The 19061-nt window shown below is 38.1% G+C and overlaps 1 protein-coding gene across 1 annotated transcript in view; it reads left to right on the forward strand.

Moving 5' to 3' along the window:
* Window positions 1-19061, forward strand: part of LOC132806651 (macoilin-like) — a 128732-nt gene that overhangs the window by 64221 nt on the left and 45450 nt on the right. Inside the window, exons 2-3 of the mRNA XM_060821261.1 lie at window positions 1527-1668; window positions 6218-6344. Of these exons, the coding sequence (XP_060677244.1) occupies window positions 1527-1668; window positions 6218-6344 (269 nt within the window). The remainder of the gene's footprint in view (window positions 1-1526; window positions 1669-6217; window positions 6345-19061) is intronic.

A 19061-nucleotide genomic window follows, 5' to 3' on the forward strand; every position in this document is an offset into this window, starting at 1 on the left:
TCTTTTCATTCCTCTTTGTCTTGCTTTTTTTTTTGATTTCTCATCTTTTCATATTCAAACTGATCATCCACTCGTTTGAGGTCTATGTATTTAATGTCTATTTCCTAACCCTCATTGGTTCCCTTATATATTTATTCATGCATGAGTATGTTTGGCGCTTAGTTTGTTTCTTTCCTTTTAGTAGAAAATATCTTCCTACATTCTCTTGATTATCATGATAAACATTTTGCATAATTTTTGTCAAAATTGTCCATTTTATATTCCCATATTCTATTCCCAGCCTCTCTGATCACTTTGCTCCAAGCCACTAACCCAGTTGTCATCATATTTATGTTCTTCTCTATTATCCTCTTAACTTACAATATTTTATGGTCATTATCACCTAGATGAATTTTATTTCTATTTTAAAGACTCTTCTCTGTTTTGGTGCAGTCCTCATTCCTGCATTCAATGCTAAATCTTCCTCTATTTGGTTTTTTACATTTTGAGTTGGAATGGTATAGGAACTGGATTTGTTTATCCACTTTACCTGCTTCTTCTGTCCAAATAATATTGGGGTAGTTCAAGCTGACATTGGTTGGTTATTCTGTGTTTATACACAATTTCAATCTTTCTTCCTATACTTCCCTTCCATTATTAGGTGATCTGTAGGCGATACCTCCTAGTCTAATCTTATTTATCTTTCATTATCTTTTATTTCTATTCATTCTATTTTTGTCTTGTTAACAGATATGTTTGCTTTTTACCACTGTCACAATGTTATTCCGAATGAGTAAAAGTACTCCACCACCCTTTCCAACATTTTCTTCTTTTCTAAATATATCGTGTCTTACAACATTTAATTCTTGTAATTAGGGAAAGAATGGCAATCGTTATCAATGCCTTTGATAAATAAAAATTCACTCTTGAGAAAAGTCACTTCACACTTTCACAAAGTCCTTCATTTTGTTAAGTGCCTTCTTAAACCAGAAAGCTACCTTACTCTTGACATTATAGTTAATTTTTTTCAAAGGTCATTAATTTTCTGTTAGGTCTGGTAAATTTGTAGAAAACTGTAAATAGAATAATTACATTTTTGGTTTATAACTAATGAGAAACGGATGACTTCTGAATTAAGTTTGAAAGACAAATCAACACCTGTAAGTGTCTAACATGTTGGTATATTAAATTGAGACTGGTCAGAATATATTGGGTAACGTCTCACAACCATGTGATGTCATGTTACTAAGCAGCTGGACAAAGGAACAACCATCTTTTATCGCCTCAGAAATTCTTAGTGCTTTGATAACATAATTTAAAATCACCAATTATAGATCTCCCAACAAACTCCACCTTCATTGGCCTCAAAAGCACATCAGATCATTCTTAAATGATCTTTGAATCTTAGACATGTCCAGAATTCAACAGGTACACAACAAAACTTGATTCTTATTATTGTTATTGAGTGTAGTGTTTTATATGGTGTACAAGTGTTGTGATTGAACTTTGATATTTGATGAATAATGAATTATTTTGTGATTTTATAGTGTGTTCACGTTTCTGAAGTTCCTCATTGTCTGGATACTGGTACTTCTGGCAGATTTCATCCTTGAGCTCCGATTTGAATATTTATGGCCAGGTTGGCTATTTATCAAGAGGGTTTATAATTCTTCACGATATCAGGGCCTTGTAAGTATAATTCTTCATGATATCAGGGCATTGTAAGTATAATTCATGTTCAGACAATTGTGTGTAGAATGTACATCTAAATGGGCAACATTTAGAGCAATATTTCTCAGAGCTGAAAGTTTATTTTAAAACTAAACTCTAAGCGGTGAAATTGATGCTGAGAGCTCGAATTTGCATGACGTGCTATTGTGATACTGGCCAACAAACCGCTGCTCCATGGTTAAAGTAGCCAGTATCAAAACTATTTTAAAATTAATACAACTTGTATCTCTTTAGTTAGTGCCTTTAGTAATGACTCAGTTTCGATATGTACATCATTAATTAACAGGTAGAAGGAAGGGATAGTTGAATTTATGCACAAAAAAAGGATATGTGGACCATAACCTATTTGTAAAAGGGTCCTGGTTCCCATATTTTTCATAATAGGTAGGCTTGAACCTTTGCTTCCTGGTCTGGAATGAAGAGCTGGAATAATCCACTGTAAGCCTGATCTGAGAAATAAGTGCCCTTGAGATTGGGATTTTCATTCCAGTGTGGCAGGGTCCTCTGAGAGATAGACCATGATCCTGTATGGTTTATTGTAAGTGCCAACTCATTGCATTTACATTCTTTCAAACATATAATCCCACATAACAACACCCATTTCACCCAAGTGCAAAATCTCTTGTAACATTAAGTTTTGGAATTCATAGACCTAAGTCTGCAACTGCTTGGACCTATTAATTAAACTGTCAAATGATAGACACCCTATTTTGATAAAGGAAATTGTAAAATCAGGAATACTACACTAATCTAATAATGGTATCCCTCAAGCTTATGTCAATAGAGTTAAATAGCGAGGTATATATTACAGAAGTCCAGATTTTAATTCAAAGATCCAAAGGGCAGGAGTGTTGAATGTTTTGATAACCTGAAAGTTCCCCTTGAGAGTTCCTCTTTTGACACTTTGGACAGTTTTTGGGATTCACAATTGCATTAAAATTCTGCACCTTATGTTCACTCATTCCTATTTTTAATAACCCCAAAGAGCACTTGATCTCTCCCAATGGCTTTCTTTTAGAGCTCGTAATTATTATGGCATGTGAACATTTTCTGATATAATTTTTGAAATTTATCAATTGTCGAATTATTGCAACGTTTTGTCAATGTTTCAGAATTTTTTTGCATCATCAATTTCCCCATGGTTTTCTCAACACCATCCCAAAAGCAGGAGTCACATTTAAGCATGAAAATGAATCATGCCAATAAGATCCAAATGCTGTTTTAATGCATTAAAATGCAGTTTTGGGCCCATGGAAGATAATTGGACAGTAGAGGTATGATGTAGCATTTTGTTTTTCCAGTGGTACCATTAGGTCAAAATCCTGGAATTCTCTCCCTAATGGCATTGTGAGTCTACATACAGCACATAGACTGCAGCAGCTCAAGAAGGTAGCTCACCACCACCTTTTCAAGAGCAACAAGGGATGGGCAATAAATGCTGGCCAGCCAGTGATGCCAACATTGCACGAGTGAATAAAATAAAGTACCTGTTATTCTATGAGCTTTTATTTTCTGCAATAACCTTTGATGTGGCACATTAGCAAATGCCTTCTGGAAAGTATATGAAGAGGTTTCCTTTCAGCTTTCCTTTACGCAAAGTATGTGTCATAATTTCAAAGAACTTCAGTAGATGTCAAACATAATTTTCCTTTGACAGAAGGACTGTTGACACTGCCTGATGACCTGACACCTTAGCCAAGTGCTCTGTAATAACTTCTTTATTAATAGCTTTGAAAATTTTCCCCAGCTAACTGGCCTGAATTTCCTTGTTTTCTGACTCGCACCCACTTTTCAAAAAGGAGTTACATTTACCATCTTCTAACCTCGTGGGATTATCCCCCGAATCAAGGGAATTTTGGAAAATTGAAACCAACCCATCAACTTTCACTTGTCACTTCTTTTAAGACACTAAGATGAGGTCCATCAGTTGTAGGCACTTCAGTCTCGCTACCTCAGTAATTTACTCAGTAGCACTTCACTGGCGATTTGTGATTTTCCTGAGTTCTTCACTTACTTCCATTTCCTGATTCGTTGCTGTTTCTTGAATGCTTCTTGTGTCCTCTATAGTGAAAACTGTTGCAAAATACCTATTCTATACATGTGCCATTTCCTTATTTTCTATCATCATTTCATCACTCACCTTCTAATGGACCAACACATTTTTTTACTCTTTAAATATTTAGAGAAACTCTTACTGACTGTTTTTCTATTTCTGGCTGATTTTCTCTTGTATTCAAATTTTTTCCATGTTTTAACAATGTCTAGCTAATCTCAGATTGTGGGGCCAACTGTTGTACTTTTTCATACTTATTGGAATATACCTGAACTGCATATTCTGAAATATTCCCTAAATTGTCTGCTGCTATGTCTCAATTGACCTATCCTTTAACCTAATCTGCCAATTCACTTTATTCCACTCTGCTTTCATGCCTTCAAACTTACTCTTAGTTAAATAAAAAAAATGCACTGACTCCTCTCTCCCTCAAACTGCATGTAAACTTCAATCATATTATGGCCAGTGTTACCGAGGGATACCTTTACTATGTGATCATTAATTAATCCTTTCTCATTGCACAATATCAAGGCTAATGTTGTCTGCTCTCTGCTCAGCTCCACAATATGTTTTTATAAGAAACTAACCTGAAAACTTCCTATCAACTCCTCATCAAAGTTACCTTTGCCCTCTGACTTTACCAGTACATGCATAGCTGAAAATCTCCCATGATCATCAGTATGCCTTTCTAACAAGCTCTCATTATTTCTTTATCCCAACACTACTGTATACTTACTGCTAAGGAAATTGTACACCACACCCACAAGTAATTCCTGCCTTTATTTTTTCTAATTTCTACCCAAACTGTAGCTATGTCTTGATTTCCTGAGTTCATTTAGGTCATTTCTCTCTATTGAAAAGTACCATTGTGAGCTAATAAAGCTACCCTATCACCCTTTCTTACTTTTTGTCTTTTCCAAGAGCCCTATCCAATTCAAGGTTCAATTTGCAATCCTTGTTGTTTTGCATAATGACTTCGAGGGCATACTTATTCATTCCTATTTACATTCCTATTTCATCTGCATTGTTTCATGCATACATTAAAATACAGAATTATTAGCTTTATTCTTTGGTTCTCTTTGTAAATTCTGATCTTATCCACAGTTAGTAAGTTTGCAAATGACACCAAAATTGGAGGTGTAGTCGACAGCGAAGAAGGTTACTTCAGATTACAACAGGATCTGGACCAGATGGGCCAATGGGCTGAGAAGTGGCAGATGGAGTTTAATTCAGATAAATGCGAGGTGCTGCATTTTGGGAAAGTAAATCTTAGCAGGAATTATACGCTTAATGGTAAGGTCCTAGGGAGTGTTGCTGAACAAAGAGACCTTGGAGTGCAGGTTCATAGCTCCTTGAAAGTGGAGTCGCAGGTAGATAGGATGGTGAAAAAGGCATTTGGTATGCTTTCCTTTATTGGTCAGAGTATTGAGTACAGGAGTTGGGAGGTCATGTTGGTTAGGCAATTGGTTAGGCTACTGTTGGAATATTGCGTGCAATTCTGTTCTCCTTCTTATTGGAAAGATGTTGCGAAACTTGAAAGGGCTCAGAAAAGATTTACAAGGATGTTGCCAGGGTTGGAGGATCTGAGCTACAGGGAGAGGCTGAACAGGCTGGGACTGTTTTCCCTGGAGCATTGAAGGCTGAGGGGTGACCTTATAGAGGTTTACAAAATTATGAGGGGCATAGATAGGATAAATAGGCAAAGTCTTTTCCCTGGGGTTGGGGAGTCCAGAACTAGAGGGCATAGGTTTAGGGTGAGAGGGGAAAGATATAAAAGAGATCTAAGGAGCAACCTTTTCACACAGAGGGTGGTGCCTGTCTGGAATGAGCTGCCAGAGGATGTAGTGGAGGCTCGGACAATTGCAACATTTAAGAGGCATTTGGATGGGTACATGAATAGGAAGGGTTTGGAGGGATATGGGCTGGGTGCTGGCAGATGGGACTAGATTGGGTTGGGATATCTGGTCGGCATGGACGGGTTGGACCGAAGGGTCTGTTTCAATGCTGTACATCTCTATGACTCTTGGCGGACTCTTAGATTCATACTTTCTATTCTACCTTGTCATAGTTTGTTTATCATTTCCCATATTAATATCTTTTCACTTTGGCCTTGAGTCTACTTTTGATTTACAACATTTGGACCTATTCTCCAAATTTTCCAAATTAGATCCCATGTGCAAATTTGATCAAAAGGAATCAATTCATTTATTATTGAGTATTTGTAAAGCCCTGTGTCCCTAAAATTTTATCTGGATACTGACTATTCCACATGTATCAAATGTTTGACATTGCTGGCCTGATTGGATATTGGTGGGTCATGCAGCTTCATCATGGACCAGGCCTTAGTCAGATTTCATCCGGACACCTACTAGATATATTGGGAGGTTTGCTGGAATGGCTGTCTATTCTCAAAGTCAGGCTGTGCTAATATAATATTTATGTTTTCCTTCACAGGCTTTTTCCATACTTTTTGTATGTGCAGCATTTACCTCAGATGTATTTTGTTTTATCTTCATACCATTGCACTGGCTTTTCTTTGCAGCCAGTACATATGTATGGATACAGTACCTCTGGAACTCAGGTAAGCAATTTAAATCCTTAAAAAGGCACCAAGGAGATGAGAAAATATGTTTTACATAAAAGTTCATTGAAGTTTACAATAAACTAATGTTATTCCATTTCAAATTAAGTGACTTGATTAGAGCACTCCAGAGTCCTCAGTGAAAAAAAACTGCTTAAATTAACAAAATTTTGTGTTACACTACAAGTTGGGATACAATTAATATGTTCATGTACTAACTTGAGAAATTTAAGTTGCACAAAATTCAAAAGTTCTGCAAGATTTCTGTTCAATTAATTCATGGAAAAAATCGATTTAGAGAGCAATCCAATCACTCAGTCTTTTAAACAAGAAGCATAAAAATCATCAAGGTTTCATTTTGAATCTCAGAGCAATCTAGAAAATTGCTTATTATTTTGTTCACAGTGTACAACTTTTATTTCACATTTTAAGCACATATCTGGATGCCTTTTTACATTCTTTGAGAATATATGTTACCTTAACATATTAATGGAAGCCTAGTAGTGAAAAATGATTTTAAAAGTCTGAGATATGACACCTATTCACTGTAGAAGCTTTAATGTCAAATCTGCATTGCTGAGGAACATTCAATCCACTAACATTCAAACTTTCGTTGAGGCTTCATCAATGCCTGAGGCACTTTGGGATCTACTGATCAGAGACCAAGCAGGGAATGGATTGAAATGGCAGAGCATAATGATGTTCTGCCTCATTTTGACAGCACATTCATATAATTCTAGCCCAACTACACTTCTTGCAGCAACCAGAAATACAATGGTATATAGTCTGACCCCTCCATGCTAGCTTTCACAGAACAGAAATTATTCAAAATGCTTTATCTAAAAAGATTCACTTTTATCAAGCCTTGTCTTTGACAGAGGCAAAAAACTGTTCTTTTCCTGAACAGTTGCTTTTTGTTCCCTCTGTTACTTCATTTGCAATTAGCCACCTTTGTTGTGCCTTATACTCATAACATTAACTTCAAAGTGGATATCCTTCAGAGTGGATATTTCTTGACTGTTTTCCAGGGTGGAATCAAATGATAGAGTTAGGTTCTAAATGTATCTTATGGATTAGTCTTGAATTCCTCAGGGCTTTGTATGGTTGTTTATTTTCCTTATATTTTCAACCATTTTCTAAATTCAATAATTTATTATAAGTAGTAAAGGGACATGAATTGCTGTATCAATCCTGAGCTGAACCTAAGCAGCTTGTAACTTCATTTTACTTTTATATTATGTTTTACAGCTAGTATGCAATATGCCTTTAAGAGACATGCTTTTGATAGACTCCATCCTAACTGGGGGCACTTGAACATGGAACTCTGATGGAAGTGTACTACTGTTTTTGGAACTTAGTACTACCTCAGACATTAAATAGAATTAGAATTAAACTTAGGTTTTATTGTCATGTGTACTCAAGTAAAGAGATACAGGAGTACAGTGAAAAGGTTACAATGTCACCATATAAAGCACATCTTGGGTACAAGATTCCTAAGTACAAAATATTAAGTATAAAGTAGAAAAAATAAAGAAATAAGTTAAAAGTTCAACATTACAGTTCTTGTCAGTACAAAGTAGTAAATGAAAAATAAAGTTCCAAATTATGGTCCTTCTTTGGCCATGGACCTGCAGTGCTCCATGCTGGGCTTTCATCAAAGGGCTTGATCTCTCCCCTGCACTTTGGCTTGATCTCTCAATCCCACACCTCCATGCTGCCGTCCTGCTGTAGACTGCCTCAGGCCCACCAGAGTCCAGCTCTGGTGCTAATCCAGGCCCCCAGCCACTACTGTGATGCCACCCACCACCATAATTCTGTCCAGGCATAACAAACTCCTTGTGGTCCACTGCCAAAGTCCCTTCTCTGGGCCCCCAGCCACTACCATTGCTGTCCCTGTCTCTATGACCAAGCTCCCTCCAGAAGGTAAGTAGAGAGAGAAAAAAATAAAAGAAGAGAAATAAAGCTAGATAAGGAGGAAGAAAAGTGGTCAGAGTGGACAAGCTCAGATTCAGGAGCCCTAATCCAACGCCATCTTGGAATCTAAATGTCAGGAGCTGTAATAAACACGATTAATCTTTCGGAACTACATTACCCACACTTCATTTCTATGTTATGGGAGCAATCATAGATATTGTCACAGCAGATACAAAAACCTGCTGGAGGTAAAAGCTCACTACATGATGTCCAAATTAACATATCTCAATATTATAGAGCCTTTTCCTGCAATGTAAATGGTAATTAATATACTTCCAATCGTCTTGCATTCTTCATCTCTTCCTCTTATAATTACTGATGTCGAGGGCATTATAAAAATGGTAAATTTTCTTTGATTTTTTTTGCTGATTATCTGAGAATTCTGAATGTTTGGGTACCAGATAATGGGGGAGTTTTCTGTGTAGATCCAAATCAAGAAAATGTATGATTTAGAAGGGCAAATGGAGGTGCTAGCATTCCCAAGTACCTGTTATGATTGTCCTATTCAGTGGAAGTCAAAAATTAGGACATGCTGTGATGGTATTTTAGTAAGTTGTAGCAATGTCCTGTAAGTAAGAAAGTATGCATAGCAGCCATGGTAATCAGGTGGGAGCAGGAGATGGATCCCTAAAATAGTACCAGTCAAGCAGTTACTTTGTTCTAGATGCTGCTGAACCATTGTATCGCTATTGCCATTCAGGCAAATAGAGGGCAATCCATCACAGATTTAATTTGTGAAATGTTGGATTAAGTGACTTTGAGTATTAGGGCACAATCTACTTGATACATTTGACACAGCCTCTGGCCTGCCCAGTATCAACTGAATTAATATGGCCAGTTGAATATCTAGCCATTGGTGAATCCCTAATCAATTAATGCTGTGATACTTGTTGATGATAATACCATTGAATTTGAAATGGATGAAACTAATAACTTTTGTGACAATCATTTTACTATACATGAGGTATTTACTCATGATTAACATGTTTAATAAGCAAATATTTAAGGATAATCCAATCTACATTTGTTGGCACTTAATGAAAATGTGCTGTCATACCCTAAACATGATGAGAGGCTAAATAATTGCTTGTGTGGGGCATAAATATCCAGCATGGAACTATTGGGCTGAAGTACCTCTTTCTGTGCACTTCAAATGTTATATGACAACATGTGACTTAAAACAACAGCTTCATTCTTCATTTAACTCTCTTTAATTTATGGAGTAAACTGTTGTGTATGGCAATGTACTGTGGAATAATACAATGATTACAGTGCAGAGAAAGGCCATTTGGCTCACCATATCCATGAAGGAGCAATTCATCTATTGTCACTTAGAGTGATAGAGTCATGAAGTCCTACAGCATGGAAACAGGCCCTTTGGCCCAAACTGGTCCATGCCAACCAAAATGTCCATCAACGCAAACCCCATTTCTCTGCACCTGGCCCATATCCTTTCTGTCCATGTATTTGTCCAAATATCTTTTAAATGTTGTTAAGGGACCTGCCTCAACCACTTTGCGCTGGCAGCTCATTCATATGTGTACCACTCTCCCTGTAAAACGTTGCCCCTCAGATTTCCTTTTATTCTTTCCCCTCAAACCTTAAACTGATGCCCTCTAGTCCAATTTCCCAACCCTATGAAAAAGACTGAGTGCATTCACCCTATCCATGCCTTTCATGATCTTATATGCTTCTATAAGTTCCCCACTCAATCCCCTACGCTCCAAAGAAAAAAGTCCTAGCTCATCCAATATTTCACTATAACCCAGACTATTGAGTCCTGGCAACATCCTTGTAAATTTCTTCTGCAGTCTTTCCAGTTTAATAACATCCTTCCTATAGCAAGGTTACCAAAATTGAACACAAAACTCCAACTGCAGCCTCACCAATGTCCTGTGCAAGTGCAACATAACTTCCCAACATCTATATTCAGTGAAGGCCAGTGTGTTTAAAGCTTTATTCACTGCCCTGTCTAACTGTGACTCCACTTTCAGAGAGCTGTGTACCTGAACTCCAAGGTCCCTCTGTTCTACTACATTCCTTAAGGCCCTACCATTCACCATGAAACACCTACCTTGATTTGACTTTCCAAAATGCAAGTCCTCACATTTATCTATATTAAACTCCATTTGCCATTTCTTGGCTCATTTCCCCAGCTGATCAAAGTCCTGCTGCAATTTCTGACAACTTTCTATGCTGTCCACAATACTGTCTATTTTAGTGTCATTTGCAAACTTACTCTTCGTGCCTTGGACATTCTCATCTAAATCATTGATATAGATAACAAACAGCAATGGCTCAGCACCAACCCCTGAAGCACTCCAATAGTCACAGGCCTCCAGTCTGACAAGCATCCCTCCACTATTACCCTTTGCTTCCTACCATCAAGCCAATTTTGTATCCAATTTGCCACCTCACCCTGGATCCCATGTAATCTAACCTTCCAGAGAAGCTTACCATATGGAACCTTATCAAAGGCTTTACTGAAATCCATGTAGATTACATCCACTGCCCTGCCCTCATCAACCTTCTTGGTCACTTCGCCAAAGAACTCTAACAAAGTTGTGAGGCATGATCGCCCATGCACAAAGCTATGCTGACCACTCCTAATCAATCCTGTCCTTCCAAATGCATGTATATCTTATCTCTCAGTATCTTCTCAAGTAATTTACCTACCACAGATATTAGGCTTACTGGTCTATAGTTCCCAGGTTTTTCTTTGGAGCCCTTCTTGAATAAGGGCACAACATTCGCTACCTTCCAGTCTTCTGGGATCTCATCCATGACTAATGATGTTGCAAAAATATCAGCCAGGGTCCCTGCAATTTCTTCTCTATCCTCTTGCAATTTTCCCTTACCTTTTCTCTGCAACTTATTTTTTCTTCTTCAAATAAATGATCTAATTCTTTTTTAAAAGCTTCTATTGACCTTGCCTCCACCATACTCTCAGGCATTGAATTTCTGATCTTAAGCTCTGTCTGTGTAAAACATTCTTTCTTACGACCAATGGCTTCTTTTGCTTAACTCAATTCTGTGCCTTCTTGTTTTTGATGTTTCCATCAATGAGATCCATTTCTCTCTAACCACTTGTTCTAGGCCTCTCATGGTTTCCATCATCTCTATCAAATCTCTTCTTATTCTTCACCTCTCTTCAAGGAGAATAACCCCATCTTATCCAATCTATTCATGTAACTGAAGTTCTTCATCCTTGGATCCGAATTCCTGGATCTTTACTATATCCTCTCTAATATCCTTCCTGTCCTTCCTAAACGATGCAATCCAGAACTGGATGTAATTTGGATGTGGTTGAATTGTTAAGAGTATAAATTAATTGCTTACAAATTCAAAATAAAGAAACATAGAAGGTAAGAGGGAGATTTTTTAAAAGGCCAGGATTCAACATTTATCAAAATAAGGTCAGGAAAACAGTTGCCCTTTTCTTATTCTTCACTCTTCAAATAAATATTCTTGTTACAATCATCAAAGAAGAATTAGAATTTAGTACTTGCTGTACTGCCAGCTATGTTTCCAGACTTTAATTTTGATTACTTTTCTTAAAAAAAATTTATTTAGCTTGGTATACATTAATCATATTGGGTATCATGCAGATTCATCAGAATTATACCAGGGTTAAGTTGAGGCCAGACTACATACATTTGGCTTATATTCTCTTTAGTTTATAGGTTGCAGAATGGTGCAAGTGAGATATGCGACATGATAAAAGGATTTAAGATACAGAGAAACTGCTTTATCTCATGGGGAAATACAGAAAAAAAAAGGCCCAATTCTAAAGTTAGAGCCAGGCATTCAAATGAAATCTGGAAGAACTTTCCCACTCTAAGAAAGTAGCAATTTGGGGGCAGTTAATTCCCCAAAAAGCTGTGGATGCTAAGTTAATTGAACTTTTTCAAATTTCAGATCAATAAATGTTTGTTAGGTCATAATACCAGGGATAAGGATCAAAAGCAAGTAAATAGGGTTCTGACAAAAATTGGCCAAAACCTAACAGAATGGCAAAAAAAAGGTTTTGAGGATCATGTGATCCACTCCTTTTCCTATATTCCTGTATATACAAAGGGCAAATGCAGGAACATAATATCCATCTACACAGAAGATTGTAGATCATTAAAACAAAATGAAATCATTGCATTGTTTAGTGACAAAAAAATTAGAAAGTTTCTTCACCTCAAATTTGAGCAGCAGAAAACCTGTTTATTAAAATAATTGCAACTAAAGAACTGCCTGAAAATTACATTCCCTTCTTTTCCTAATCTAGTTTTAAGGACCCAATGTCAATCGTGAAACTAGACCTCAAAACAAAATACCCAAACTGAAGTCTGTAATTGTACCATGATTCTGTAATTCTATACTCTTGATTTGAAGCAATGCTAGTGGAGCAAAGGATTGATTCTATCTTTACTTCAAGGATAGTTATGAGCATGTTAAAAGGAGCTGTGTCACAGTAATGCCATATCATGTGGAACTGGAACATGAGTCAGTAAAGTTCCAGAAATTGTTCTTCCCTTGTATATATTTAATCTCAATAAAGCCTGTTCATATGCCTTCATGTGAGTGGAAACTTGGTCAGGTCTTATTGGAATTGTATCTTAGAGCTTTGCAGCTGCAAGAAATTAATGAATCCATTCTCACAATCTTCCTCAATAAACAATTCTAACATAAATAAAGTGGAGCATGTAATGATATAACTTAAACATTATTTATTTTAAATATTATTTCTCTATCATTTTTTGTGGGGAATAAATTTAAGACGAGTGACATAAGAAAATGAGAGAAAACAGCTCTGTGATCTCGGTTCACAATCTAATGGCATGTTTATGTTATTGGATCGCTTGCTGATAAATGCTGGATTTCTTTTGGCAGTATTTTCTTTTGTGTCTGTTTTAAATCCAAGTGATTGTCTCTCCTATTCTTCTGTTCTGAAATGTAAGACTGCATTTGTTCCTAGATCCTAATCTTGAAGCTATGTTATAGTAGTTCAATGTCATTAACTCTCAGTTTATTATGCAGAAATCATTCAGAAATCAAGCATTTCAGTCATATCACAAAATGTTATAAACAGTGGGATAGATGTGAAATTTGAGAAGCAGGGTTCTGAATACAAGCATGCTATTAAGATGGGCCAATGGGCTGAGGAGTGGCAGATGGAGTTTAATTTAGATAAATGCGAAGTGCTGCATTTTGGAAAGAAATCAAAGCAGGACCTATACACTTAATGGTAAGGTCCTGGGGAGTGTTGCTGAACAAAGAGACCTTGGAGTGCAGGTTCATAGCTCCTTGAAAGTGGAGTCAGAGGTAGATAGGGTAGTGAAGAAGGTGTTTCGTATGCTTTCCTTTATTGGTTAGATCACTGAGTACAGGAGTTGGGAGGTCATGTTGTGGCTGTACACGACATTGGTTAGGCCACTTTTGGAATATTGTCTGCAATTCTGGTCTCCCTCCTATTGAAAGGATGTTGTGAAACTTGAAAGGGTTCAGAAAAGACTTACAAGGATGTTGCCAGGGTTGGAGGGTTTGAGCTAAAGGGAGAGGCTGAAGAGGCTGGGACTGTTTTCCCTGGAGCATCAGAAACTGAGGGGTGACCTTATAGAGGTTATAAAATCTTGAAGGGCATGGATAGGATAAATAGACAAGGTATTTTGCCTGGGTAGGGGGGAGTCCATAACTAAAGGGTATAGGTTTAGAGTGAGAGGTGAAAAAAATTAAAAGTGACCAAGGGGCATCTTTTTCACACAGAGGATGGCGCATGTATGGAATGAGCTGCTGGAGGCTGGTACAATTACATCATTTGAAAGGCATCTTGATGGTTATATGAATAGGAAGGGTTTAGAGGGATTATGGGCCAAGTGCTGGCGAATGGGACCAGATTAGCTTAGGATATCTGGTTGGCATGAACGAGTCGGGCCAAAGGGTCTGTGTCCATGCTGCCTTTCTCTATGACTCTATGATTCTAAGAGATTAAATTGACCTTTTTTAGGACTCAACTGCCAGAATATGAAACATTTAATTAACCTCAAGCACTTGAGAAAATTGCAGAATTAACAGTAACAGATGATTTGAATTTAAAATATGTAAAGGCAAAATGCAATCTGTTCAAGGAAACACAGGTACCCTCTAAGTGGTGTAGTATTGGGCTTAAAATATTACACCTCCAAACCAGATCATTAAGAGTTAGCCATTCAGGATTAATTGGACATGACAATAGCAATTGAAGCAAAATGGAACATTCCTTGAAAAATAGGCCCAGTGTGAAAACAGCCTGACTTGTCTAGAAGGTAATTATGCTGACCTTGGCATGGACTGGAAACAGACGATTGTGCAGAAAACACAGCCACCTGGATGTGTTTTTTTTAACCTATTTTTGCATAACAGAATGCCTGAGAAAGTACAATGAAATGGTGATACAGCATATAACATCAGATTCAAATAGTGTTAATATTGGTGATTTTACCCCACTCATTGGACTTTCGCCATTGGCTCGGGTTTGCAAGACCAGGGCTTTTGACTTTCACCAACGAGCTGAGCAGACATGTATCATGGAATCTGAAACAGAGCTCCAAATGCCACCATTGCCAGTTCCTGGCAAGCTGAACATCAGTGAGAGTCATTAGTTTGCATTTGTATAAATTAGTTTAAGCAAATAGATTTCCTTATTAGTTTGTATATAAAGTAGATTAAGCTCATAAATTTGCTATGTATTTAAGAGTGCATGTCTTCTTCTATTAGTTTCGGTCATACCTTAAAGAATCTGTTAGGTAATTCCAGCCTAACATCACATGAGGTCCAAAATGGCAGCAGAATAGGATGTTTCAGCCAATGCTCATCCACTCTGTCTTTTTTATTTTCTCTTTTGTGTTTTTTTTTCTTGTTCTCACTTCTTTCTTCTCATCCTTGGACTCCCTGCCTCAGTGTAGGCTCAGACTCTCGCCCTTGGACACTGGGCCTTGGAATCCTGAACTACGTGCAGACCCAGCACGGTGTTCTCTCTGCCTGGTGTGGTAGTCTTTCGGTGGCCCATGACGGCCTTTTGATCCAGTGTGACCTAAGCATGGACTTCCGGCCTTGAGATGGTTCCAGAGTGGTCTCCTGGCCTTGAGAACCTCAAAGTGAAGCCTGGTGTGGTCTGGAATTAAGGCCTGGCGCAGACTGGAAAGCTAGATGCTAGCATGGACTGGGTTGGAACGACTATTGGTCCAAACGTTTTATTTCTCCATTTTCTAATTTATTCCTACAAACTGCAATGTTGGATTTTTTTTTATCTTCTAATTCTTTTGCTAAGAACTTGTACTGAAGAATCTGTACCTAGCGCCATTTGTACCTAAAGTGGCACCATGAGTGACGTCTTGTAAACTTTTCACTGTACTCATCTGACCACATGTAACAATTAGGCTAATTCAATTCAATTCGATTCTAAAAGTGCTAAACAAATTGACTCCAATGAACAAAGAGGAACTGCATCTGGAATCACGCTTTCACTAAGAACAAAACAATAGAGTAACTTAATTAAATGTGAGATATATAAAAGCCAAAAAATTTAGGTATGCATATTATATATGTAACAATATTTATTTATATGCATTATAAATATATGCATAGACTTAGACCAGGTTAAAACATCATCCATTCCTTTGCATATGAAAAGGTTAGTACCAGGTTTTCCACTTTGGAGAAAAGTCTTTCATTCACACTATGACTGCTGTTTGACTTATCTTGAAATATTATCTATGTACCTGCTGGAAATAGCAGGAAATTAGATAGTTGGAATTTTTCCCAGATGATTAGAGACAATTTTTGAGAAGAGAAGATTGGGACAAATGTCTTTGGAACTGTATCCTCATGTCTTCCCACCTCCTTCCATTGTCTATGGGGAAACGTTGGGATTCTTGACCTCAACTTACATGGAGGCAATGGGAAGACAATTAAATTATTTAGAAGATAATGGAGAGAGATTTTGTGCCTGCATGGCTATTTGTCAATGGTAATTGGGTCTCATGCAGCATTTGGAACACAATAGTTCCTATTGGAGGACCAACAGGAACTAATTGATGTCTGCAATTCATAAGCATTCAATACTATAACGGGAAAAGATGGCATGGCTGAGATCAACCATTCACAGAGTCTTGTGACATATTATTGAGATTAATATTACTGGTCATAGTCTTAGCAAAGAAGGTACTGGCAATCTCTGGATAAGGCTTCCACAATTCAACAGAGTTATTGAACTTCCACACCTCCCCTCCATTTTCTTCAGAAGTAGCTTCTTCAAGTCATCACAATATAAACATCTGTGCAGTCACTGGGAAAAGCTGCCAGTGAGGCTGTAAACTCTCCTGGTTCCGACTCATCATCCCATCTGTCATTTCTAACTGGGACAGTGATCCTGGATGTGAGTTTCTATGGACCTTTGCCAGAAAGTTTAACTAGAGGGCCTAATTCTCCTATGTCTGGATTCTCAACCCAGAAACCATCTAATTGTTCGTCCAAATACTAAGGCAATAAGGTTAAAAATTTTGTTCTCTCAAATGGAGGAAACATTTGATTGATAGGAGGCTAAGTAAGGAAAGAAAAATGGGTTGGATGAAATGATAACATCCAACTCAGCATTTTAAACATTGATTTATAACAAGCTCATTGTATGCACAAAATATGACAATTTCAGCGTTTTTTTAAAATCAAGGTTTCCAAATGTCATTGTTAGTGAAATGCAGGTATAATGCAGAGATTTATGATGTAATGGGGAGGCACTGTCTCCCTGACTCACTCCAGGCCCCACAGTTGCCGTGGCAGCCATGAGGAAGCTTTTGCTGCTAGCTGAAGATGTGAGAGAATGCCATGTAGGGGAAACCTTTGACACCTGCGTGTCCCTTTGCAGAGGGAGTGATTTCATTGGCAGGATCATGGAGTTGGAGCAAGAGGTCATGAGTGGTGGGCTGCCTGAGGCATGGCCCTGAAGGAATGGAGCTTCTGAGGAAGCCTCTGGGGCTTGGAATGGACAGCTGGAGAACAGTGAGGCAGAATGCTGGCATAGCAGTATTGCTGGCTGTAGAAACTGTTTTTACAATGTATGGAAAATAGGGTGTCATCTATCAGAGGCAGAGATTCAAGTCCTGCAGGTGGCTGCTCCTTTCTCTGGAGTCTGTGTTTAAGAAGGAACTGTGGAAAAACAAATAGATTAGATTAGATTAGACTTACAGTGTGGAAACAGGCCCTTCGGCCCAACAAGTCCACACCGACCCGCCGAAGCGCAACCCACCCATACCCCTACATTACCCCTTACCTAACACTACGGGCAATTTAGCATGGCCAATTCACCTGACCCGCACATCTTTGGACTGTGGGAGGAAACCGGAGCACCCGGAGGAAACCCACGCAGACACGGGGAGAACGTGCAAACTCCACACAGTCAGTCGCCTGAGTCGGGAATTGAACCCGGGTCTCTGGCGCTGTGAGGCAGCAGTGCTAACCACTGTGCCACCGTGCCGCCACCGTGCCATGCAATTTTTAGCAGATCAGTTAGCGTTTGAAGGTAAAGCACATTATCCAATGAAGAAGATCAAGAAATTCAGAGTCACAATCTTTCATTTCTGCCGAATGCAAGGCAGTACTGTTTCCATTGTTTAGCAAATAAGTCTCCTGTTTCCGAATAAAATATAGAGCTCACAATGTTTTTTAGATTTGGATTAACAAGCAACAGTTCTCGGCTGTGAGGAACTTTTAGCTTCATGATAAATTTCTTTCATACATCCACTTGTACTTTTGGAAATAGAACTGGAAAATCCCTTCTATATCAAACTAGAGGAAAATTTTGCTTAACAATCTTAATATGTTAGGATATTGGTGAATATTACAATCTGAAATGAGCCCCTACTTTTGTGATGATCTTGGGTGAGACCAGTAACTCTTCTTTCAGTAAAGAAGAAATCCAAAACTCTAGTATACCCACAAAAACATATCCTATCAAAAGGACAGGCAGATGGGCAGAGGGGTGGGGATTACCTTGTTAGTAAGAAATGAAATGAAATTAATAGCTAGAAGTGATGTGAATAGAGTTGAAAAAAATGCAAGGGGAGAAAGACCCTGAAAGAGTTGTGTACAGACCTCCTACCAGTAGTCAGGATTTGCGGAAGAAAATAAATCAGGAAATAGAAAAGGCATGTAAGAAAGGCACTATTACAATAATCTTGGGGGACTTCAATATGCAGTTGGACTGGGGAAATCAGATCGGCATGGGATCTCAGGAAAAGGAATTCATGGAATGGCTGCAAATTATTTTTTGAAATAGTTTGTAGAAGAGGACGACAGACAATCTTGGACGTAATGATGTGTAATGATGCAGACTTGATTAGGGAATTGAAAATGAAGGACCCCTAGGGGGCAATGAGCTTATTATGATAGAATTCACCTTGCAGTTTGAGGAGGAGAAGATTGAATCAGATACAACAATATAACAAAGACATGAGGGAGTACCTGACTGGAGTTAATTGGAAGGGGAGCCTAGTAGTGAAGATGATGGAGCAGCAATGGCAGCAGTTACTGGGGTTAATTCAGGAGGAACGACATAAATACATCCCAAGGAACATGCTAAGGGGAGAATGGCTGACAAGGGAAGTCAAGGATATCTTCAAAGCAAAAGAGAAAGTGTGTATTGTGATGAAGATTACTTGGAAGCAGGGGATTAGCCTTTAAAAACCACCAGAGAATAACTAAAAAAAATAAATGGGACAA

Source organism: Hemiscyllium ocellatum, chromosome 3 (assembly GCF_020745735.1).
Source record: "Hemiscyllium ocellatum isolate sHemOce1 chromosome 3, sHemOce1.pat.X.cur, whole genome shotgun sequence".
Lineage (NCBI taxonomy): Eukaryota > Metazoa > Chordata > Chondrichthyes > Orectolobiformes > Hemiscylliidae > Hemiscyllium > Hemiscyllium ocellatum.